The 26137-nt window shown below is 41.0% G+C and overlaps 1 protein-coding gene and 1 long non-coding RNA gene across 3 annotated transcripts; one reads left to right on the forward strand and one right to left on the reverse strand.

Annotated features, from left to right (window-relative positions):
• Positions 1 to 20540: 20540 nt before the first annotated feature.
• LOC132611214 (glycine-rich protein DOT1-like) lies at positions 20541 to 21451 on the reverse strand. Its single transcript, XM_060325624.1, has one exon. The coding sequence runs from the start codon at positions 21373 to 21375 to the stop codon at positions 20995 to 20997; it is 381 nt and encodes a 126-aa protein (XP_060181607.1). The 5' UTR covers positions 21376 to 21451; the 3' UTR covers positions 20541 to 20994.
• Positions 21452 to 22492: 1041 nt separating this feature from the next.
• Positions 22493 to 24528, forward strand: LOC132611216 (uncharacterized). Of its 2 annotated transcripts, XR_009571510.1 has the most exons (4): positions 22493 to 22686; positions 23323 to 23432; positions 23529 to 23574; positions 24379 to 24528. It is a non-coding gene; the product is annotated as an uncharacterized LOC132611216 (long non-coding RNA). The 2 variants fall into 2 exon arrangements; XR_009571509.1 differs by lacking the exon at positions 23323 to 23432 and having other exon boundaries at positions 23485 to 23574.
• Positions 24529 to 26137: the final 1609 nt, after the last annotated feature.

Consider the following 26137-nt stretch of genomic DNA (forward strand, 5'->3'; position numbering starts at 1 on the left):
AACTTAGTCTCGCCCACGTCAAACCAGCCAATAGGAGACCTGCATCTCCTGCCATAAAGGGCCTCGTACGGAGCCATCTGAATGCTGGAGTGATAACTGTTATTATAGGCAAACTCAATAAGCGGCAAATGATCATCCCAGCTGCCCCTGAAATCAATAACGCAGGCCCGCAACATATCTTCGAGCGTCTGAATAGTGCGCTCGGCCTGCCCGTCGGACTGAGGGTGAAAAGCTGTACTGAGACTCACCTGAGTCCCTAATCCCTCCTGAAATGACCTCCAGAAATTTGCTGTAAACTGGGTACCTCGGTCAGTAATAATAGATATAGGGACTCCGTGAAGTCTGACTATCTCTCTGATATACAATCTGGCATAGTCCTCAGCCGAATAAGTAGTCCGAACCGGAAGGAAATGGGCTGATTTCGTCAGCCTGTCAACAACAACCCAGATAGAGTCGTACCTGCGTGGAGTGCGCGGTAATCCAACAACGAAATCCATATTAATCATCTCCCATTTCCAGGCTGGAATTTCCATCTCCTGCAATAATCCACCGGGCTTCTGATGCTTGATCTTAACTTGCTGGCAGTTCGGGCACTGACTAACAAACTCAGCAATATCTTTCTTCATGCCGTCCCACCAATACAAACACCTGAGGTCCCGATACATTTTAGTGGAACCAGGATGAACAGAATACCGTGCATTATGGGCCTCGCCCATAATCTGCCGCCGTAAGCCCGCAACGTCTGGTACACAGAATCTGCCGTCATATAATAATACCCCGTCAGGCGAGATCTCAAACTGAGTCTTTGCTTTATTAAGGGCCACATCTCTGTACTGCATCAAAAGAGGATCCTCAAACTGGCGCTGCTTTACCTCCTGAATAATAGATGACTCAGCAACTGGACGAACAGAAATCCCAGAATCTCCAGAATCCACCAAACGAACTCCGAGGCTGGCCAGCTGATGAATATCGCGAACCAAATCCCTCTTATCAGATGGAACATCAGCCAGACTGCCTACGGACTTGCGGCTAAGCGCATCAACTACCACGTTGGCTTTCCCTGGGTGGTACAGAATATTGACGTCGTAATCCTTTAGTAACTCAAGCCATCTCCGATGTCGCAAATTTAGCTCCTTCTGCTTAAAAATATACTGGAGACTCTTATGGTCCGTATAGATATCCACATGGACCCCATATAAATAATGCCGCCAAATCTTCAAGGCATGAATCACCGCGGCCAACTCAAGATCATAAGTGGGATAGTTCTTCTCGTGCGGTCTGAGCTGCCGGGAAGCATAGGCTATGACTCGACCGTGCTGCATCAATACACATCCTATCCCAATACCAGAGGCGTCACAATAGACAACATACCCGTCAGATCCCTCTGGAAGAGCCAAAACTGGTGCTGTAATCAATCTCTCCTTCAGCATCTGAAAGCTGCGCTCGCAGGCATCCGACCACTGGAATTTCGCCGCTTTCTGGGTAAGCCTCGTCAGTGGTGCTGCAGTAGAAGAGAAATCCTCCACGAACCTGCGATAATACCCAGCCAATCCCAGAAAACTGCGCACCTCTGTCGGTGTAGTAGGCCTGGGCCAATTCTGCACAGCCTCAATCTTCTGCGTGTCGACCCGAATACCGTCTGCGCCGACAATATGGCCCAAGAATGCTACAGAAGTTAACCAGAACTCACACTTAGAGAATTTAGCATATAACTTCTGCTGACGGAGAATGCCAAGTACCGTCCTCAAATGATCTGAATGCTCCTCGGCTGATCGCGAGTAAATCAAGATATCATCAATAAACACAATAACAAACATATCCAGAAAAGGCCGAAATACCCGGTTCATCAGATCCATAAATACTGCTGGAGCATTAGTCATCCCGAAAGACATAACTCTGAACTCATAATGCCCGTACCGGGTCCTGAAAGTAGACTTCGGGATATCTGACTCCCGTACTCGCACCTGATGATAACCAGAACGCAGATCTATCTTTGAAAAATATCTAGCACCCTGCAGCTGGTCAAAGAAATCATCAATCCGGGGGAGGGGATATTTATTCTTAATAGTCACCTAATTCAGCTGCCGGTAGTCAATACACATCCGCAACGACCCATCCTTCTTTCTGACAAACAATACCGGCGCTCCCCAGGGTGATGTGCTGGGCCTGACAAAACCCTTATCCAGCAAATCTTTCAGCTGCTCCTTCAACTCCTTCAACTCAGCTGGTGCCATTCTGTACGGAGGAATAGATATAGGCTGCGTATCCGGCATCAACTCGATAGCAAAATCAATCTCCCGCTCAGGCGGAAGGCCAGGAAGCTCGTCAGGAAAAACATCTGGAAACTCACTGACGACCGGAACGGACTGAAGGGTAGGTACCTCCGCGGCAGTATCGTGCACACGAACCAAATGATAGATATACCCCTTCTGGATCATCTTCTTAGCCTTGAGGTATGAAATAAACTTACCCCTCGGCGATGCTGTAGATCCGAACCACTCTATGACTGGTTCCCCTGGAAACTGAAAACGGACTACCTTTTTCTGGCAGTTGACATTAGCATAACAGGAAGACAACCAGTCCATGCCCATAATGACGTCAAACTCGAGCATGTCTAACTCTACCAAATCAGCCTTAGTGCTACGATCATAAATGGTCACAGAACAATCCCTATAGATTTGTCTCGCTACAATAAAATCCCCAACTGGCGTAGCTACCTCAAATGGCTCTATAGGCTCAGACACTATCCCAATCTTACTAGCAACGAGCGGGGAAATATATGATAAAGTAGAGCCAGGGTCAATCAATGCATATACAGATTTGGAGAAAACCAGCAATGTACCTGTGACGACATTTGGCGAAGCCTCCTGATCCTGGCGGCTGGCCAAAGCATATATGCGGTTCGAGGGACCGCTAGAACCTGAAGCGCCACCGCGGCCTCGACCGCGTCCTGCCGGTGCTTAAATACCTCGCCTTCCAGGGCGTGCAACTGATGGAGCAGAAGAAGAACCGGCGGCTGACCCTGTCTGCTGAGCAGCACTACCAGAACCGCTAGCCAAAGGACAATCTCTCATAAAGTGGCCCTGACCACCACACGAAAAGCAAGCTCCAGTCGCTCGATAACACTCCCCGGGATGAGACTTCCCGCAATGAGGACAACGGGGTCTGGGTGGTCTGGCCTGGCTGGGACCCCTGGGTACCTGTGAACCTGCCACTCTGGAGCTCTGACCGGCCCCAGACGGTCCTATACTATCGAATCTCCGGCTGCCTGACTGAGTTCTCCGGCCGGACGAAGGAAAATGCCTATCTGACTGCTGCTGCTGAGGCTGTCCGCCTCGATAATCTCCAGAATAACCTGCGGACCTAGCCCTCTTGGGCAGCCTCCTATCTCGATCTCTGCCAGCAGGATCAGACCTGCGACGGTCCTCCATACCCATCGCATAGGCCTGAAGTCGGGCAATGTCCATGTCTGCCTGCAATGACACTGCCATACAGCTATCAACCAAATACCGGTCCAATCCCATAACATATCTGTACATCCGATCGGACATATCTGCTACCACGGCCGGTGCATATCGGGCCAGAGAATCAAACTCAAGGTTATACTCGCGAACACTCCGACCCCTCTGCTGCAGACGTAAGAATCGATCAGCCCGCGCCCGCCGTAACTCTGGGGGCAAAAAGTGGCGGGTGACTGCTGTCACAAACTGATCCCAAGTGGCTGGAGGGGCACCCTCTCCCCTAGAAAGCTCCCAAGTCTCGTACCAGTGGGTAGCCACATCTCGAAGCCTGTGCAAAGCCAGCTCAACTGACTCGGTCTCTGAAGCCCTGACCAAGTCCAGTGAGCGTCGCATGCCCCGAATAAAGTCATGGGGGTCCTCATCGGGCTTAGACCCGAAGAACTCTGGAGGGCCACATAGCAAAAACTCCCGAACTCTCAGGCTGTCCCGCCTGTCATCGTCATCGTCGTCCCTCCGCCCGCGTCTGCGAGCCTGTCCTGCCACCAAGGTAGTCAACAACTGTACAACCTCCCTCAAGGTCCTATCCTCCGCCCCTGGTTGAGGAGCTGGAGTCTCGGGTGTGGGTACACGGACCTCTGGAGCTGCTGAAGGTCCTGCTCCAGGCTGTACTAGTGGGGGTGTAGCAGACCCCTCAGAATGAGGCACATCCTCAGGCAAATCATAAACACGAGCCCGGGTAGCTCGCTGTGCCTGGCTAGTCTCTTCAATCCTCGCCTTGCCCTTCTGGGCCGCCGTTGCCTTCTTCGGAGGCATCACTGCAAACACAAAGGTGAGTCAGATCAAAATCATCCTAATAGCACAGCTCTATCGCACGATCTAAGATTCCAAAGAAAGTAACATCCTAAATGCCCTGTAGCTCCATGTTTATAGATGTGGTGCACAACACATCGATAAACAAGACTCTACGAGACACGGCCTGTAGACATTCCGAGGACAAACCGCTCTGATACCACTTTTGTCACGACCCAGCCCCGTGGGCCGCGACTGGCACCCTACCTGGGTACCCAGACCGAATCACACATTCATTTTCAAATACAAACTTATTTCATAATTTTTCGAAATCATATCGAACATAATTGATATCAAATATGTCTTAAGCGGTCGTGCCAAATCAAAATATCGTATCAAATACAAACTGAGCGGCGGAATGGACATCGCCGGTCAAAAGTGCAAATATAAGCATAAGGGCCATTTGGGGCCAGCATAACAAACAGACCGCCTTAAGACCAGAAAACGGAATCAGACAAACATACATAGGACCCTCGCCCCACATATATGACTACACGCCTCTACGAACTCAAAACAAAGACATATGGCGAGACAGGGCCCCGCCGTACCCAAATAGTCAAATATACCGAATATATACAAAGCAAAAAGAGTCTGTACCAAAAGTGGACTCCGGATCAAATAGGATTACTCCGGAATAGCAAGAAGTGAAGCCTACTGCGGAGGATCACCGATATCTGCACCTGCGGGCATAAAACGCAGCCCCCGAAGAAAGGGGGTTAGTACGAAATATGTACTGAGTATGTAAAGCACGGAGTATAGAAATATGGATCAAAACCGAAAGCAAATCAAATGTCAAAGTGGAGTACAAATGGGTAGATCAAAATCTATATCGAAATCATATACGTATACATAATGCAATGACTCATGCAAACACTTAGGAACGTGGTCACCACTCCGACGCTGGCGCCACACACAGCATAACACCAGAAGGTTTCAAATCTCCGTACATCCCCGAACACAAGCATAATCATAGGTGAGCGTATCGCATCACGAGCCATATCACAGCATAATTCCAAACGGAACCCGGCCCTATGGCGAAGCCTCGGGAACCGTAACACAGCATACGGCCGAATTATCATAAGGCGCACGAATCAAAACCGGCCCGGGAACCGGTGAACGAAGTCATAATAAGGCACGAGCGGAGTCGTGAGCAAACCAATGCAATTCGTACTTCAAAATAGTTTTCCAAAACGAAGTAAACCCATAAGTCATATCATAATGCAAAATAGTCGGATACTTAGCCGATATAAACTTTCATTTCACAAAACATTTCCAAATAGTACGTATAGCTCAAAACGTAACTTAGCGTATCGTAATATTCAAAATACATCTCGTAGGAGGGAGTTTCACAATCGAAAGTATCGTATCCAACTTTATTCACAAAGATAGCCCAATAAGGCAAATAGGGCGTTTCAGGGTAGCGGGCCCACCTCGAGTCAAAGTGAGGTGGCGAACTTATCCTTACGAACATTTATATGCCAAAGGTCATACATGGTCGTTTCTAGGTTACCCGACCACATTTCGATAGGTTTCGGACGAGTGGTGGCATTCTAGCCAAAATAGAGCCCTTAGGCTTCAATCGAATTGAATGAATAGTAACTTTTCTGTGGATCGGGTTTCGAGGAGCAGAAATGCTCCGGAAGTTCTCATATTCGCCTAACATACTAAGATATGCCAAATAAAGGAGTGGGAAGCTTTACATACCTCACAGACGTCGTATGCTCTTCCAAAAGTCCAGTCCCGTTTCGTCAAAAATCTGCAAATGGTCAAAGTTACCAATTGAGATTCTTAGGCTTAAAAATGCCTTTAACTCCAATTTTGCCTACCGAAATTTCGGCAGCATTTCCCCTATAAATCTAACATCCCCGAGGCTTAGCTCGGCTCAAAATACATCAACCACAACAGCCCACACGTCAACAAACAACACAAACAACAATCAAACCATTCTAGCTTCAAAGTTGTACTTTGTTATCTAAGTTGGCAATTTTCATTCAAACTTTCAAAACTCCAATTCTAAATCTACATAATTGTATTCATTTCCACATTCAAACTTATACAATCACATCCTAACTACAATCCAAGCCATACACGAAATTACACCAAAATCCATCATTTTCCAGAATTCTTTAAAATATTAAAATTCACGACGAACATTCTAATTCACGTCGTTTCATTCCGAATTCATTAACATCATAATAACTTCACATCTAAAGTCTCTAGCACCTAAAATATACAATGATATACATAGTGATACCAAGGGTATACACTTTCCGATAATATCCAAAAATCATTTTTCAACGCCAATTTCATTCATCAATTAATCATTTACGACATAAGGGTCACAACAACACATTATACCAACTTAACCAAGATCAATTCACATCAATTTTCCTCTCTATGGCTCACGGCCAATACACACTATACACACACACCCACGGCTTTCTATTTATATCAAAATTACGGGATTCTCGTCTATTTCCAATCCTTAACATATTCATATCAATTCTAGAACATTAAAGGGGCAAAATTCTCACCTTTTCTTGAAACCCCGACTTGCCGCAAACGTAGTTCTTGTGCCCAACTAATTATACCCCATTGAAGAGGGTCTTGAGCACTTCACAACTATGGGAAGAACAAGAATTTTTGATTACTACAAAGCTTGGAATTTTTTTCTTTCTCCTTTTTCTCTAGCTACGGCCGAGAGCTCTATTTGGTTGGTGTTCTTCAATTTGATTTTTGATCTTGAAAATTCTAAGTGTGTAGTGATATTTATCCACATAATTGATCATGTGCATATGCTAAGGAAGAGGCTTGGGCCTATAGACATGGCCGGCCACTTCCATTGTTTGGGCCTCAATTTTGGGTCATAATTTTCCTTGGCCCAATTAGTTAAAGTCTCGTTTTGTAATTCCCGAAACTAATTTCCGAAATTCCAAATTTATTCTCGGCCTTCCCCGAGGTCTTAACATTAAAGATTCCACAACCAACATAGTCACATTTACTAAAATCAAATTATGTCCTTCTAACACCCAAGTCGTAATTATTTCTCGATTTCCAATTATACGAAAACACGGGACATAACATGTAGTGGCTTTGGACTTCAACTTGAAGACCTGGTAGATTTGAGGACTCGAACTTGCTGATTTGAGGACTTCAACTTGTTGATTTGGCAACTTGCTAAGAGATTACAGTCATCCCATCGGAGAAACCCATTAGCCATGCAGTTTTTCCCCCATCGAACAGTCAATATTTGGTGAAGGTTCAAATTTCAACGAAATAACGCCTGTATATATGATCTGCATGTGCCTTGGTAAAGACCGCCTCTTGCGAGATTTTCAACCTAGCATATATTTTTTTGTTTGGGGCCGTGCATAGTTTATACCCTTGCAAGCCATGAGTAACATGAAGTTTATACTCGTATGTCAAGGAGTGTTTTAACTTGAAGGTTTAGCTCGACTTGAAAAGCTTTGCAACTTGAAGATTTAGCTCAAATTTGAGGAGCTTCACAATTTCAAGATTTAGCTCGAATTTGATGAGCTTCGTGATTTGAAAATTTGGCTCCTAATTTGATGAGCTTCGTGACTTAAATATTTAACTCAAACTTGAGGAGCTTTGTGACATGAGATTTAGCTCGAATTTGAGGAGCTTCTCGATTTCAAGATTTAGCTCAAATTTGAGGAGCTTTGCCACTTGCGATTTAACTCGAATTTGAGGAGCTTTGCAATTTCAAGATCTAGCTCACAATTTGATGAGCTTTTTGACTTGAAGATTTAGCTCAAATTTGAAGAGCTTCGTGGCAGGTAGTTTCAGCTCGTGTATCAAGGAGCATTATAACTTGCAGTTTGGGCTCATGCGTCGAGGAGCATCGTACCTTGCAGTTTAGGCTCCTGCGATGAGGAGCATTGCAACTTGTAGTTTAGGCTCATGCGATGAGGAGAATTTTAACTTGCAGTTTAGGCTCGTGCGATGAGGATCATGGTAACATACTAAGACTCTTCTGTTTCATCTTCAGATTCACACTTTTCCCCACTATGGAGTTGTTCTATATCTTCATCTTTGCGAGGTTCAAAGATCGGCCAACCATTGATATCTACTTGTAGCCATGCTCAATTCCATATCATGTGCACAGGTCACCAACTCTTCAAATGTATTGGGATTTATTCCTTGCAAGATGTAGTGAAGACCCCAATTCATGCCTTGAATGCACATTCAATGCTAGAAGATTCACTAAGGCTATCTTTGCAGTTGAGGCTCAAGCTCCTCCAGTGATTGATGAAGTCAATAACTAGCTCAACTTTGTGTTGGCAGGCTTTTGTGATTGAACGAACTGCTTGACAAGATAATCTCCATAAGTCCCAGCTGTCACGACCGGACTAGGGGCCATGACGGGTACACAGAGCTAACTACCGAGCACCACTCAATAAGCTAATCATCATACCCAACCTGAACATGCATAATCTCCAAGGAAACACATACATATATATATATATATATATATATATATATATATATATATATATATAAGCCCTCACGACTGCAATAATGATATACAAAAATATACAATGATGTATCCATGAGACAACAACTACCCACACATACATATCTACGAGCCTCTACTAGAGTACGGAGACATAAGGACGGGACAGGACCCCGTCATGCTCGAATATGTACACAAAATAATATATATATATATATATATATATATATATATATATAAACTGCACCTCCGGAGTAGGGAAGTGTTCCTGTGCAAGCTGATCTGGCTCCTACGAATCTGTACCGTCCCTCTGTCTACCTGTGGGCATGAACACAGCATCCAAAAAGAAAAGGACATCAGTACGAACAATGTACTGAGTATGTCTTGCATACACGATAACATAATAAGGAAATGTAGAAAGCATAAGAGGAAAAAGATAACAGTAATTGCTTGCCTCTTGAGGCGGAATCATACATGCTTACTTTTTACCTTTATAACATATCACACATACATACATGAGCTACCTGAATCAATAACCTCATTAGCCCGTGTCCGGGGTAATCACGTCACGCCGCCCACTAGTGGTGTCATGTTCGGCCACATAGGCACGGTGTAATCATAAGCCGCTCGCCTTAGCGGTGTCATGTCCGACCATCTAGGCACGATGTAATCTCATCATTATACGCTTATCATAAGACATGCATAAGAACTCAAGTAAAAGCTACAACTTTATCGGGGTGACATAAGGTTAAGAACCCCCGATTCAATTATGGAGTAGTCATGGTCATCATGCCTCACCTTGAAGGAACTAGCATTATAAGGTGAGCCTAACAACAATGAATGACATCAAGGAACCATATAAGGATCATTAGCTTCATAAGACTATCATATCATAAGCTTTAGAGTCTCTAGACTTAGATTCGCCATCATCATTGCCATATTCATAACATATCTCTTATATTTGTCTCATGAGAAGCTCTTGATAATCATAGACTTATAGTTTACGGAATATAAGAGAGTTATGGAAAGATAAAGGAAGTCATATTGTAAGGATCATGCCTTAGAAAAAGAAGGGACTAGCCTTACATACCTTTTCGTCTCCTTAACTCTATCAACTAAATGGTTTCCTTCGAAGCTGGTGATTCTACATTCAAAAGAATTCATACTGAGATTAGATAATCGATAATATACAAAAGTTTAAGCTAAGCGACTAAAAACTATTGAAAATTGGGCAGCATTTCCTTTGTTTCTACAACTTTCTCCATATAATAAATAACAACTCCCAAACATCAACAACGACATCCACAATATCGTAATCAATGATCTTCACCGAGCTATACATCATTCAATTCTCACAATTCTATTTCAAAGTCATCCATAACCATAGCTACAATATAACACCATATTCATCCTCATATAATGCTTCTTTAACATCATTTATAACAAGATCATACTCACAACATGTCAAGAACTATAATTCAAGTCAAGTCATAATTCAAGAATATTACTATTTTCATATTTGCACTCTATATCCTCCTTCCTTCCATAATCTAAGTCTTTTAACCTCTCAATACTCTTAATAGCATGAATTGAACATAAAACTTACCTTTGATGCTGTAGGAATAAACTTTGGATGAAGATTCTTCACTTAAAGAAACTCCAACTTTAATTTAAAAGGAAATCTTGGCTTCCACAAACCCTAGTGGGCATCCACACCCTTGATTCTACTAATTTATGATGATTATTCTTTAATTCCTCTTGCATTTGTGATAATATGACATGGAGAATATTCTAGAGCTTTCAGGACTGACAGAAAAAGTGAAATCTGAAAATTGTGGAATAGGGTCGTGTATTTATAGCTGGGACTGGAAGATTCCAGATCGGTGGTTCGACGGTCGGGTCGACGGGCACGTCGACGTGTCGACGGTTCATCGAATTGCTCCATTGACATGCCTCTGCAGATCAGAAGTTGCAGAGTCATATTGACAGCGGAGAGCGACGGCCCGTCGACGTATCTCGTCGATCTGCTTCTGCAGGTCAGAATTTGTAGAACATAGTGACGGTGCATATTGACGGTCCGTCGGCATGATCGACAGTCCATCAATAATACCTGATGTGTGCAGACTTCCCTGAATCTGCTCAGCTGGGTCAGTTCAATCCGTTCATCTTCTAATCCTGCAATAGGCCTGGAATACCTGCTAGTACCTCCATACACGGGGTAAAAATACTTAGCATCTCAAATCTCGGGTACAAATCTCCATTTCAAGGCATACTCAACTAAGGAGCCGTAAGTTTTTTTCTTACAATAGAAATGAGAGGTGTAACATTCTCCCCCCCCCCCCCCCCTCCCAAAGAATATTCGTCCCCGAATGTTAAGTTCTCGGGGATTCTATAGAGATTTTGCGAGTTTTTCCTATAATATGGCACTACCACCCTGTCACAACAACCCACAATAGCATCACCTCAGTGGCTACAACACAATGGAAAGAAAATGTGGCCACACACGACCAAAAGTATTTAAAACAAAGCATTACATACCTTATGATAATTGTGTTTCATCTTGGATCTTTTCCGGGGGTGGAAACAAATGTGGATACTTGGACTTCATCTTTTCTTCTGCTTCCCAAGTCATTTCGTCTCGGTTATTGTTTCTTCACAAGACCTTAACCGAGGCTACCTCTTTATTTCTAAGCTTCCGGACTTGTCTATCTAGTATGGAAATGGGCACCTCTTCATAAGCCAATTTCTCAGTAACTTAAACATCATTTACTGGGACAATCCTAGCTGGATCTCCAACACATTTGCAGAGCATTGACACACGAAAAACTGGATGGACAGATTCAAGCTCTGGAGGTAAATCTAATTTATAAGCCACAAAGCCCACCTTACGTATAATCTTATAGGATCCGACATATCAAGGACTCAATTTTCCGTTCTTTCCAAATCTCGTCATGCCTTTCATCGGTGATACCTCCAGGAATACCCAATCATCGACTTGAAACTCTAAGTCTCGTTGACGGTTGTCCGCATAAGATTTCTGGCGACTTTGGGCTGTCAACAATCGATCTCAAATAACCTTGATCTTTTCCACTGCTTGTTGAATCAATTCTGTACCTATTAATTGGGTCTCCCCGACTTCAAACCATCCAAGTGGCGACCTGCACTTTCTTCCATACAAAGCTTCATATGGAACCATCTGGATGCTTGAGTGATAACTGTTGTTGTAGGCATATTAAATAAGTGGCAAATGTTCATCCCAATTTCCTCCGAAGTCCAGCATACATGCCCTCAACATGTCTTCTAAGGTTTTAATAGTGCGTTCAGCTTGTCTATCAGTTTGTGGGTGAAATGTTGTGCTAAGTCTCACTTGAGTACCCAAACCTTCTTGGAAAGACTTCCAGAATTTAGCAGTAAATTGTGCTCCCCTATCTGTGATAATAGATACCGGGACACCATGAAGTCGCACTATCTCCTTAAGATACAACCCTGCATAATCTTCTGCTGAATATGTGGTTCTGACGGGAAGAAAATGGGCTAATTTTGTGAGTCTGTCAACAATCACCCATACAGAGTCATACTTACGCCGGGAACAAGGCAAACCTAAAATGCAATCTATGTTGATAACTTCCCATTTCCATGTCAGAATTTCCATAGCTTGCAATAATCCTCCAGGTTTTTTATGCTCAATTTTCACTTGTTGGCAATTTGGACATCGAGCTACAAATTCTGCTATGTCCTTCTTCATTCCATCCCACCAATATATTAGCTTAAGGTCGTGATACATCTTTGTCGCTCCTGGGTGAATGGAATACCGTGATTAATGAGCTTCTTCTAGAATTCAATGACGTAGTCCCGCAACATCTGGAACACATAGCGGTCTCGGTACCTAAGAATTCCATCTGCAGAAACTTCAAATGGTGACTTCTCTTTCTCCGAAAATGTATCCCTATAGTGACTCAACTGGGGATCTTCATATTGGCGCTCTCGCACCTCCATTTCTAAGGATGAGACATCTGGGTTGTGAATACCAACTCCTGCATCGCCTGAATCAGCTAGACGAACTCCGAGGCTAGCTATCTGGTGAAGCTCACAGATTAATTCTTTCTTCTCCGAAGGAACCTCATATAGACTTCCCATTGATTTGCGGCTACGTGCATCAGCTACTACATTCGCCTTTCCAAGATGATATAAAATACTCATATCATAATCTTTTAATAGTTCTAACCACCGCCTTTGTCGTAGATTTAACTCCTTCTGCTTGAAAATATATTAGAGACTCTGGTGATCTGTATAAATATCAACATGTACACCATACAAGTAATGTCTCCACATTTTTTGCGCATGAATAACCGCCGCCAATTCGAGATCATGGGTCGGGTAATTCTTCTCATGTTTCCGCAACTGCCTTGAAGCATAGGCAATAACTCTACCGTGCTGCATCAATACACAGCCTAACCCAACACCGGAGGCGTCACAATAAACAACATAGCCTTCTGACCCTTCCGGAAGTGTCAGGACTGGGGCCGAAGTCAATCTATCTTTCAAATCCTGGAAGCTGCGCTCACAAGCATCGGTCTATTGAATTTTGCTAATTTCTGAGTTAGCTTCGTCAATGGTGCAGAAATAGAAGAGAATCCTTTCACAAATCTTCTATAATAACCTGCTAATCCTAGAAAGCTTCGAACCTCTGTAGGCGTTTTAGGCCTTGACCAAGTCTTCACAGCCTCAATCTTTTAAGTATCAACTCGAATGCCATTAGCTGAAATGATATGGCCCAGAAAATTTACCGAATTCAGCCAAAATTCGCATTTCAAAAATTTAGCATACAATTCACGAGCCCGAAGAATTTCGAGGGCAGTACGCAGATGATCCGCATGTTCTGCTTCAGTTCGAGAATATACTAGAATGTCATCAATGAACACTATCACAAATAGATCTAACAAAGGTCTGAACATATTATTCTTCAAATTCATAAACACTGTCGGGGCGTTAGTTAGCCCAAACGATATCACCCGAAATTCATAATGACCATATCTGGTTCTGAAAGTTGTCTTTGGAATGTCTTTTTCTCTAACTCTCACTTGATGATAACCTGACCTCAGATCTATTTTGAAAAACCACTTGGCACCCTATAATTGATCAAACAAATCATCGATTCTTGGAAGCGGGTATTTATTCTTCATCGTCACCTTGTTCAACTGCCTATAATCAATACACATTCGTAAAGAACCATCTTTCTTTCTTACGAATAAGACAGGTGCTCCCCATGGCGATGAACTGGGTCTAATGAATCCCTTCTCGAGCAAGTCTTTCAATTGTGCCTTTAGCTCTTTCAATTCTGCAGGAGCCATTCTGTAGGGAGGAATAGATATAGGTTTGGTATCCGGCAACACATCGATAGCGAAATCAATCTCCCATTCCGGTGGAAGGCCTGGGAGTTCTTCTGAAAATACACCTGGGAACGCATTTACTACCGGAACAGATTGGAGGGTCGGTGGCTTTACTTCGGTGTCATGAACCCGGACCAAATGATAAATATAGCCTTTAGCGATCATCTTCCTCGCTTTGAGATAGGAAATAAACCTACCTCTTGGATATGTTGTGTTACCCTTCCATTCAAGCACTGGTTCTCTTCGAAATTGGAACCGAACTATCTTCGTTCTACAATCCACATTAGCATAACAAGAGGCCAACTAGTCCATACCTATAATCACATCAAAATCCAACATTTCTAGTTCAATCAAATCAACTGTATTCCGGAAATCACATAGCACAACCACACAATTTTTGTATACTTGTCTAGCTATTACTGGATCACCAACCGGAGTAGATACCTCGAAAGGTTTAATTGGCTCGGGTTTCACCCCAATACGGCCAGCAATAAAAGGAGTGATATAAGACAACGTAGAACCCGGATCAATCAATACATAAACATCATAAGAGAACATGGTCAATATACCTGTAACCACATTTGGGGAGGACTCAAGATCCTGGCGTCAGCTAGAGCATAAATACGGGGCTGCTGAGGGCCACCTGAACTGGATGCTACCCCTCTGACCTTGCCACGACCTGCTGAAATCTGAGGAGTTTTCCCTACGGGGTGCACGGACGAAGAAGAACCTGCTGCTGATCCCGTAGGCCGAACCCCACCTCTACCGTGCCACGAGGGATAATCACGCAGCACGTGCCCAGTCTGTCCGCAAACATAACAAACATCTGAACCTTGGCGACACGTGCCCGAATGTAACTTTCTGCACTGACTGCATCGTGGAACCGGTGGCCTCCTCTGGCTAGGATCACCTCTAAAATGGGGACCTGAGACCCTCGAACTCTGACCTGGACCCGAATAAATAGGGAGATCAAATCTTCTGCCCGCGAATCGAAGCGGCGCACTAGTCGCCGACTGGCCTGAATACCCACAGTATGACTGCTTCGATCCCCCTCTATACTCGCTACTAGCACCAATGGATCTAGCCCTCTTACTGTGCCCTCTATTAACATCACACTCATCTCGGCGCTACTACTGTTGCTCCTCTAAGTTCTGGGCGTGGGCCTAGACACGGGAAATGTCCATCCCCTCCTGTAGTGAAGCCGTCAAACAATCCTTGAACAAATGTGGCCCTAAGCCACTCACAAATCTATGTACTCTATCTCCTATATTGGCTAACACAGTCGGAGCATACCAGGCTAATGAATTAAAGTGAAGGCTACACTCCCGGGCACTCATATTCCCTTGCTTAAGATTCAAGAATTTATCAACTCTGGCCCGACGGACCTCGGGTGGAAAATAATGACAAATAAAAGCTTTCACGAACTCTTGCCAAACCGGGGGAGGCACATTTTTCCCTCTTGAAGAAATCCAATTGTTATACTATAGAATCGCCACATCCCACAACCTATAAGATGCCAACTCCACTGACTCGGTATCCGATGTATGGATAATCCTCAACGTCCTCAACATCTCATCTATAAAACCTTACGGATCTTCATCTAGCTTCGACCCAAAAAATTCTAAGGGATTTAAACGCATAAAATCACGGGCCCTTGCACTCGTGGCTCTATCACCGGGACCCGCACTTTGCTGTTGAGCCTGAGCGGCAACCAACTGAGTCAATAACTGAATGGCCTCGGTCATCTGTTGACTCGAGCACCCGGTGGAGGAACTGGAGGCATAGGAGCTAGAGTAGAGACCCCTTCTTGTTCTCCTAGAATAGGCTGAGTGTGGGAAGTATGGGATTGAGCCTTATTATGGGATTCACCTTCTTCTATATTCGTTGGTGGCTCCCTTTCCATCCGCCTTGCTGTCGTAGCCTTTCCCTTCTGCCTGTTGTGGCTTTCCTCCTTACCGACATCGCAGAAATCATAACGCACAATTAAGGAAGAAGGAAATCTTATAACATAGCTCTGTCGCACGATCTGATAAAAAGAAAGACGGTCATTTTTCCTAAATGCCCGCAGCCTCTTGTTTATAAGTATGGCGCGCTTCACACCCATAAACAAGAATCTACTGGACACGGCTCGTAGACACACCCTAGAACGGAACTGCTCTGATACCACTTTTGTCACGACCCGACTAGGGACCATGACGGGTACCCCGAGCTAACTACTAAGCACCACTCAATAAGCTAATCATCATACCCAACCTAAACATGCGCAATCTCCAAGGCAACACATATATATATATATATATATATATATATATATATATATATATATATATATATATATATATATATATATATATATATATATATACATAAGCCCTCACGGCTACAAAAATGATATTCAAAATATACAATGATATATCTATGAGAAAACTACTACCCACGCATACGTATCTACGAGCCTCTACTAGAGTACGGAGACATAAGGACGGGACAGGACCCCATCATGCCCGAATATGTACACAAAATAATATATATATAAAAATTGTACCTCTGGAGTAGGGAAGTGTTCCTGTGCAAGCTGATCTGGCTCCTATGGATCTGGATCGTCCCCCTGTCTACCTGTGGGCATGAACACAACGTTCAAAAAGAAAAGGACGTCAGTACGAACAATGTACTTAGTATGCAAGGCATACATGATAACATAATAAGGAAATGTAGAAATCATAAGAGAGAAAAAATATAACAGTAACTGCTTGCCTCTTGAGGCGGAATCATGCATGCTTATTTTTTACCTTTATAACATATCACACATACATACATGAGCTGTTTGAATCAATAACCACATTAGCCCGCATCCGGGGTAATCATGTCACGTCGCCCACTAGTGGTGTCATGTCCGGCTACATAGGCACGGTGTAATCATAAGCCGCCCGCCTTAGCGGTGTCATGTCCGGCCATCTAGGCACGGTGTAATCTCATCATTATACATTTATCATAAGACATTCATAAGAACTCAAGTAAAAGCTACAACTTTATCGGGGTCACTTAAGGTCAAGAACCCCTGATTCCATTATGGAGTTGTCATGGTCATCATGTCTCGCGTTGAAGGAACTAGCATTATAAGGTGCCTCACAACGATGAATGGACATCAAGGAACCATATAAGGATCATTAGTTTCATAAGACTATCATATCATAAGCTTTGGAGTCTCTAGACTTAGATTCGCCATCATCATTGCCATATTCATAACACATCTCTTATCTTTGTCTCATGAGAAGCTCTTGATAATCATAGACTTATAGTTTACGGAATATAAGAGAGTTATGGAAAGATAAAGGAACTCATATTGTAAGGATCATGCCTTAGAAAAATAAGGGACTAGCCTTACATACCTTTTCGTCTCCTTAACTCTATCAACTAAATGGTTTCCTTCGAAGCTGGCGATTCTACATTCAAAAGAATTCATACTAAGATTAGATAATCGATAATATACTTAAGTTTAAGCTAAAACGACTAAAAGCTATTGAAAATTGAGCAGCATTTCCTTTTTTTCTACAACTTTCTCTATATAATATAACAAACTCCCAAACATCAACAACGACATCCACAATATCGTAATCAATGATCTTCACCGCGGTATACATCATTCAATTCTCCCAATTCTATTTCAAAGTCATCCATGACCATAGCTACAATACAACACCACATTCATCCTCATATAATGCTTCTTTAACATCATTTATAATAAGATCATACTCACAACATGTCAAGAACTATTATGCAAGTCAAGTCATAATTCAAGAATACTACTATTTTCATATTTGCACTCCATATCCTCCTCCATTCCATAATCTAAGTCTTTTAACCTCTCAATACTCTTAATAACATGAATTGAACATAAAACTTACCTTTGATGCTATAGGAATAATCTTTGGATGAAGATTCTTCACTTGAAGAAACTCCAACTGCACTTTCAAAGGAAATTTTGGCTTCCACAAACCCTAGTGGGCATCCACACCCTTGATTCTACTAATTTATGATGATTATTCTTTAATCCCTCTTGGATTTGTGATAATATGACATGGAGAATATTCTAGAGTTTTCAGGACTGAGAGAAAAGTGAAATCTGAAAATTGTAGGCTAGGGTCGTGTATTTATAGCTGGGGCTGGAAGATTCCCGATCGGCGGTTCGACGGTTGGGTCGACGGTCCGTCGACCTGCCTCTACAGATCAGAAATTGCAGAGTCATATTGACAGCGGAGATCAACGGCCCGTCGACGTATCTCGTCGATTTGCTTCTGCCGGTCAAAATTTGCCGAACATAGTGACGGTGCATATTGACGGTCCGTCGGCATGATCGACGGTCCATCGATAATGTCTAATGTTTGCAGACTTCCCTTAATCTGCTCAGCCTGGGTCGGTTCAATCCGTTCATCTTCTAATCCTGCAATAGGGCTGGAATACCTGCTAGTACCTCCACACATGGGGTAAAATACTTAGCATCTCAAAACTCAGGTACAAATCTCCATTTCAAGGCATACTCAACTAGGGAGCCGTAAGTTTTTTTCTTACAATAGAAACGAGAGGTGTAACACCAGCATTCTTGCAAGTCTCGCCGAAGTGCGCTATATGTTGTTTGGGATTTCCATTACCATCAACTTGTTGCAACTTAGGAGGTTGATAGACAGCATGCGTCTTCAAGTAATCAATTCGTCGTGTATAGGGCTTTACATATGTGAGAGGTGATTTGGATGAGGACTCAAATTTATCTTAGATGGACCCTATGATAAAGTTCTTCAATTAGTCAACAAGAATCAAACCTTCAGCGGATACTTGGATCTCTTTGATCGTTGTTGTTCGCTTTACAGAAGACTCTCTTTTCTCTTGAATTTCAGGAAGCTTTATAGGTGTTTGACCCTATTCTCTCTCAGCCATACTTTCCATCTTATTTGTCATCTTGGAAATCTTAGCATTCTGTTCTTGCACGTGCTTTGTCAAGCCTTCAACTGCCTTAGTCAAACTTGGAAGTTGTTCTTCTTTAGTGGATGCGTCAATCATCATTGCCTGCACGACCATCATGGAGGATGAAGAGTGATATTGATCACTACTCGAATAGATCTTGAATTAGGGAGTGACTTGATAGGAAGTTGGAGCATATCCATCGTTTAGGGCATCATCATCTTCTTCCAGGAAGGGGTTGTTCGACTTGCAATGGCGTTCTTGCGGTAGATTAAGTTGAGCCAAAGTTCTTTCAAGCACCTCAGCAATATTATTCCCTTCTTCTAGCATGCAGGATGAGGATATCAATCCTTTTGGAGAAGATGAAACAGAAACATGAGTTGGCTTAGATGATACTTGAAGCACTTGTTGTCCTCGCATTTCGATTTTACTCCTTTTGATTTGTCCAATGATCTCTATGGCAACTTCCAATCCACTTTTAGGTTGAGCAGTTGCAATAGCATCAGATTTGGGGTTGGTCTTCATTTGAGTCATTTTGATGCTCTTCAACTTCTAATGGAAGAGATGAGGGGTAGAAATTGTCCCACTAGGCGTGCTAGAATTTGTAGATAATAAAATTCGCGTCGAGAAAATAAAAAACAGGACAGGAAAATATCGCAACAATCGTATTATTTGATTTCAAATATAAGTGTTATAATCTCTATGATTCCTCTGATTCTTCTTTACAAATATAAATTCAAGGGTTTTTGAGCTTGATCTTGAATTTGATGGATTTGATTTTGACTTGTACTTAAATTCAAGGGCTTTTGAGCTTGATCTTGAACTTTTATTTGAATTCAAAGGCTTGAAGCTTGATCTTGAATATGGATTTGATTTTGACTTGAATTGATTCGTCACGAACACTTTGATGACCACCACGAATAATAGTTCTTAGACTAACAAGTGAATTTGATCTTGAATGCCTTGGTATTTAATTTGCCTTCATTGACTTTGATCTTGAGCCCCTTGCTATTTGATTTGCCTTCGTTCTTGATCTTCGGGTAATTGAAACTTGTAGAGGAGTGCTTGAATGCTTGCAACTTGTAGAAAACTTGTAGCGTTTGATCCACGAGCTCCCTCTGGCTTCTTGTTCTGAATTCTTGTCCCCTTTCTGAATTATGAGGCCCCTATTTATAGTTGTAGGAGGGAGGAGTTGTGATAAGGACAGACTCCTTTCGGCCAATCAGATTTAAGTTGACATGGCGATATTTGATTGGTCGGAACATGTCACTTGTACACGCGACACATCTTCATTTGCCTTTGATTTGACTAGGCATGCTGCATCATTCTGACACGTGGCGTGATCCTATTGGCTCCTTCATTTCACTTGGCGTACCACGTCATTTGACACGTGACACCAAAGTGGGCCTCAAGAATAAGATAACATTTTGGGCTTGGCAAAGTGGGCTCATCATTTTTAGCCCAAATTAATGGACTAGCCCAGTAAAATTGGACCAATTTAATTAAAACCATATTTGTTGGATTTAAATAATTAATCCAATTATATTAATCCACAATATTTATTTGGATTAATATATCTTGAATTTAATATAATCCAAATTTCTTGCGGATTTAAATTCAATAAAATTTTGTTGTCCACAACAGTAAGTAGAAATTAACACGTCATTAACATAATAAAGTGAAGAATACATAAAACATGAACCAAACTTTCATTTAAACCTTAAAACACAAATGACAATGATCAAACACGTAGTACAAGTTACATATATAATTAAAGACTACACCATAATGTTTATTACTTAATCATAATTTTAAGTGGTGAATTCTTTTACTAGTGAAAAATTGACATGCATGCATGAATTTAGTTGCCACCATTTCCTCCACCATAACCTCCGCCGTGTCCACCTCCGTATCCACTACCACCGGACCTACCTCGATTTCTAGATCCAGAACCGACTCTTGATCTAGTGTATGAACCTACCTTTGAATCACCACCTCCTCCTCCGGACGAGGATGAGCTAGAACTAGAACTCGAGCTTGAACTTGAACTTGAGCCAGCTCCTGCACCGGCACCCGAACCACTTCCACCACCTAACCCCAACCCAATCCCAAGACCAACACCAACTCCTACCCCACCCAAATCCAACCCTAAATCCATCCTTGCCACCCTACTTTCAGACATCACAACGAGGCTTGAAAAAACAAGCAAAACAAGAAGGGACAAAGCCTTAAACTTACCCATACTTGAAAAGTAGGACCAAAATAGCAAAGCCAATGTTTGTGTACTATTTTTAGCTAGTTGTGGTAGGATGTTTTTGTTGCTGTAACACATAAGAAATCTTGGGGGCTATTTATAGTTGTAGTGGAGACATTTTAATTAATTAATTGTTGTGCTAGGCATACTAGTGATGAAAATACAATGTTGAAATTTTATAAAATTGGAACCAAAATTTGTGGATGAGAATGATAAGCATGCAATACAAAAAGCTTACTGTAGTGCTGGTGTGATGGTGTATACTATGATGAGATTGTGCCAACCCACAATTCCAATATGGTAGTGGAGGTATTATTTCTAATAGAATGTAACAAAATACATAGGGTGGGATATACCTTGTTCCAGGCGGTGTCACGAAACATTGCTTCAATATTCTTTTATTAGATATGTATATATAGATAATAAGAACAATATAATTATTGGGTAAAGACTATTTAAAATGATACTGCTTGTCATTATAGTAAATTATTATTAGTTTGTTTCTTCAAAGGTTGACACCGTTTAAGAAAGAATATAAAAAAGTATATACAAATTAAAGTGGAGATATGATTAATACAAAAGAAATGTGCCAGGAGGAGAATTGGTTAGTAAAATGTTTTAGAAGGAAAATTTTAAATGCATGTCGTTTGATTGGAATGATGAGAATTATAACAAAATGAGAGACAGGAAATTAGAGTTGTAGATCTAGGACTTAGGTGTGAAAATAAAAAAGGATCCTTTTATTTTCTATCATCATTTTATTTTTACTTATTATAGCAAATAACATGTCACTACTAAAAAAACAGGTTTTTTCGACCGCATAATTTCGACCTCACTTTTTGGTCGAAAACAAATCAACCACATGAGGTCGAAATTTTCAGTTTTTTTTTTTTTTTGAATTTCGACCTCATGAGGTCGAAACTTATTTTTGTACAAATAATAAAGGAGAATTTTTTTTTTTAAAAAAAATAAATTATATAAATAAAATAACTAATAAAAAAGAAGAAGAAGCATATTTCGACCGCACGCGGTTGAAATAATAAACTTGTAAAATTTAATATACTCCCCCAGTCCCCCAAACTTCAATCGTGCAATTCCCATTTCCAACAACCAAAACCTAATTACATTAAAACTTCCACCCCCACCATACCTCTACCCTGCCGCCGACACTCCACCCCCGCCACACCCCTACCCCGGCGCCGACGCTCCATCCCCACCACACCCCTCCCCGCCACTGACGCCCCATCCCCACCACTGCGTGTCCTCCGTCGCCGCCGTTGCTATCCGCCGCCACTAAAGGTAAGTCATTTTTTTGCCATTTTTTTCAATCTCATTTCTATCATTATTAGTTACATTACTTTGTAATTGTAGTTTAATTAGTAGATTACTTATATTTATTGTTAAAGTTTGCATTTGTATCTATTTGTTAAAATTTTACTAAGTGTAAATTGAAATTTATTTGCTATTCTAGTAACAAGTTCTTCACTGTAAGTTTTTTTTTGTTTTTATTTAGTTATTTTCTCTTTTCCCCAGAATATCCATGTGGGTTTCTTAGTTTGTCCCTCATTGCTTAAAGTTTGATGCCTAAATAACCAGGATTTTGGTTTTTATATGTGGGTTTAGCAGCTTTTTCTGTTCTTGTGATTCTTCTTATTTTTTTACTTTAGAATATGCTCTCTTTTTGCCTATTCTGCCTATCAGTGCTTTATCTAACCTATTCTTGAACGGTTGTCTTGGATTGTGGTTTCTTGGTATGTTCCATTCTTACTCCCTCCCAGGTCACAAAAATGGAAGAAAAGAAAAAATTGCCCTAAGAAAGATGTAATGGTGACCTAATCAACCATGGCAAAAAAATAGAATTTTATGTCCAACTTGTGTGATTAAGGAGTATTTGATGATTTTCTTTTCCTATCTGTCCTTTAATTATGTTTATAGGACAAGAACATTACAATAGATTAAGGCCACTGAGCTACCGAGGAGCAGATGTTTTTGTCCTAGCATTCTTCTTGGTTAGTCGTGCGAGCTATAAGAACATACGTAAAAAGGTGTGTTCTGTTGAAACTATCAACTTTGTGAGTTTATGTCAAATGTCTTTAGGTTGCTGACAGTCGATTTTTGGTCGGTGGATTCCTGAGCTTCAGCATTATGCTCCTGCAATTCCGGTGGTATTAGCTGGCACAAAACTTGGTAAGTACTTAACATGTTTCCTGATTTTGCAATTATAACAAATGCTGATTCTTGAATGTAAATGCTTGGGGTGTACTTGCTAAAGTGCTAATATGTCTACTTATAAAAAAATAAAAATAAAAGTTGAATGTGTTAGATCGTCGCTGCCCTTTGTAGTTTTGGTAATACTGTATTCAATAGCATACATAACATAATGCGTTTGGATGATGGAGGTAAAAAGACATAAATAGAGTATTTTTTATTAGCTTTGCGGTCACTATAACTCGTATTGAGATCTGGAAATGAAACGGAGGGAGTATTGCTATATAAGTCGTGCTATATAAGCAAAGAAAGCATTGCACAGTCAATTATTTTACCAGCGCCTTATGCTGTGGCGCTTTCGATTATGGTGATGTTGATTGTTAGTCAAGTAGACAAGTAATGCATATGTCTATCTCCATCACTTATTTACTTATTTTCTTCTCTCTTTGAACAAATTCACATGGGTTACTCTTGCTATTTGGCAGTAGAAATTATTTTTTACCCATAATCTGCTTCATTTATTGGAGGTGAATTAATCTCTCTTTACTTCTTTTATCTTCTTCAAACAATTCACATCATCACATGGGTTAGTCTTCAATCATTAATCGTTAGGTACATGGCCCATTAAAGAAATTCTTTTGAAAAGGTCATCCTATGTACTGCTGCTATACATTAGAGGTTGATGTTTTTGGCAATGAAATCATGAACTGTTTATCCCACAAGGACCACTCTATGTAATGCTGCTAGTAATAATATACAAATAACATCTCTTGCATTGGACAGTTTCGTTGACAAGGAAAGAAAAGTTAAAAAAACGAAGAAGCTGATCCTGCATATCCAAACTGCAACACTATCACTGCCAAATATGGTATTCCTTCCTTCACTAACTTCAATAACCTTGTTGGCATGCTTCTTTTTAATTTGTATACTAATCAGTAGGCCTGTCAACCGGTTCCAACCGGAACCGGACCGGGAACCGGTTAGGAAACCGGCCGGTTCCGGTTTAACCGGTTCCGGTTAACCGGTTTTAAAGTCCAAACCGGAACCGGTCCGGTTTGGATTGGTTAAAATATTTTTTTTTTTGTTTTTTGTATTATATATATATATATATATTATAGTATTTATTTGTATATTGTAAGTATATTTACATATGTTATACAACTTTATAATTAAAGTTTAAATATTTACTGACTAACAGCCTAACAGCAAGTCAGCAATACAGAATAGTGTTTTTCGTACACATATATATGTATAACTTACATATACTTATATATATGTATAACTTAATATATATAATATATGTACTTATATATATATGTACTATATACTATATATAGGTATAGCTTAATATATATATATATATAGGTATAACTTAATATATATACTATATATACAATATATACTTAATATATATGTACTTATATACTATATACACTTACTTATATACTATATATACTTGTATACTATATATACTTACTTATATACTATATATACTTGTATATATGTACTATACTTATATTCCTAACTTAATAAAAGTAAAAATATGAACACAAGTAAATAGAAGAAAGCTCAATGAGCCATATATTTTATTCATTCTTGGATAACATTTATTTGCAAGTTGTATTTTTTTTAACTTGCAAATAATACATGAGTTATACAAAAATAGTAGAATAATAAAATCACCAATTTTGAACCATTTCGTTAATTTCCCCCACATCATATTCAGTCATGGAAATATCTTCAAAGTCTTTCATTTGGTCCGGTCCACTAGCTATCAAATCTTCAATTTCTTCCTCTTTGCCTTGCTCCGCTTCTGAGTTTTGGTTGCGTCGCTCCGATCTAATCCAATCTCGAATGCACACTAGTACTTGCAAGCTAAAGCCGGATAATGAATGTCTATGGTCTCCAATTTGTTGTCTTCCTTGGCTAAATGCGCTCTCCGAAGCCACGGTTGATACTTGAACCGTAAGGATATCTCGAGCCATTCTTGAAAGTACCGGATAGCTTGCCTTGTACTTCTTCCACCGTGCTAAGACGTCCAAGTCATCCTTGATATCCACATTTGGCTGCATCAAATAAAAGTTAAATTCATCAAAGTTTGCAGTAGAAGAAGAAGTTGGCTGTGAATGTAAAACTTTTAAACCCGACAAGCCCTTTTTGCTACTCTGAGAAGTAGTAGGGCGTGGAGCAACGGGTGTAGCACGTTCTTCCAAACTAGAATAATGAGTAAAAACTTTTCTAAACTCATCATCAATAGCGAGATCGGCTTCAGCTAAAGATGGTTGAACTCCCTCTTCAATTTCTAAAAATGTATAAATTTGACTAACCAAATTTTTAGTATAAGACACTTTTAAACAAGGATTTAAAAGGGAACCCAATATAAATAAAGTTGGGATGGGAAAAAAATACTTCTTAAATTTGATTATCATTTCAAAAATAGCCACTTGATAATCGGGTTTATATTTATACTCTTGTAAAACTCTAGCTATTTCCGCTAAGTAGGCTAAAATTTCGGTTACCGTGGGATAGAATTGTCTAGAAA

This window comes from Lycium barbarum, chromosome 9 (genome assembly GCF_019175385.1).
Source record: "Lycium barbarum isolate Lr01 chromosome 9, ASM1917538v2, whole genome shotgun sequence".
Lineage (NCBI taxonomy): Eukaryota > Viridiplantae > Streptophyta > Magnoliopsida > Solanales > Solanaceae > Lycium > Lycium barbarum.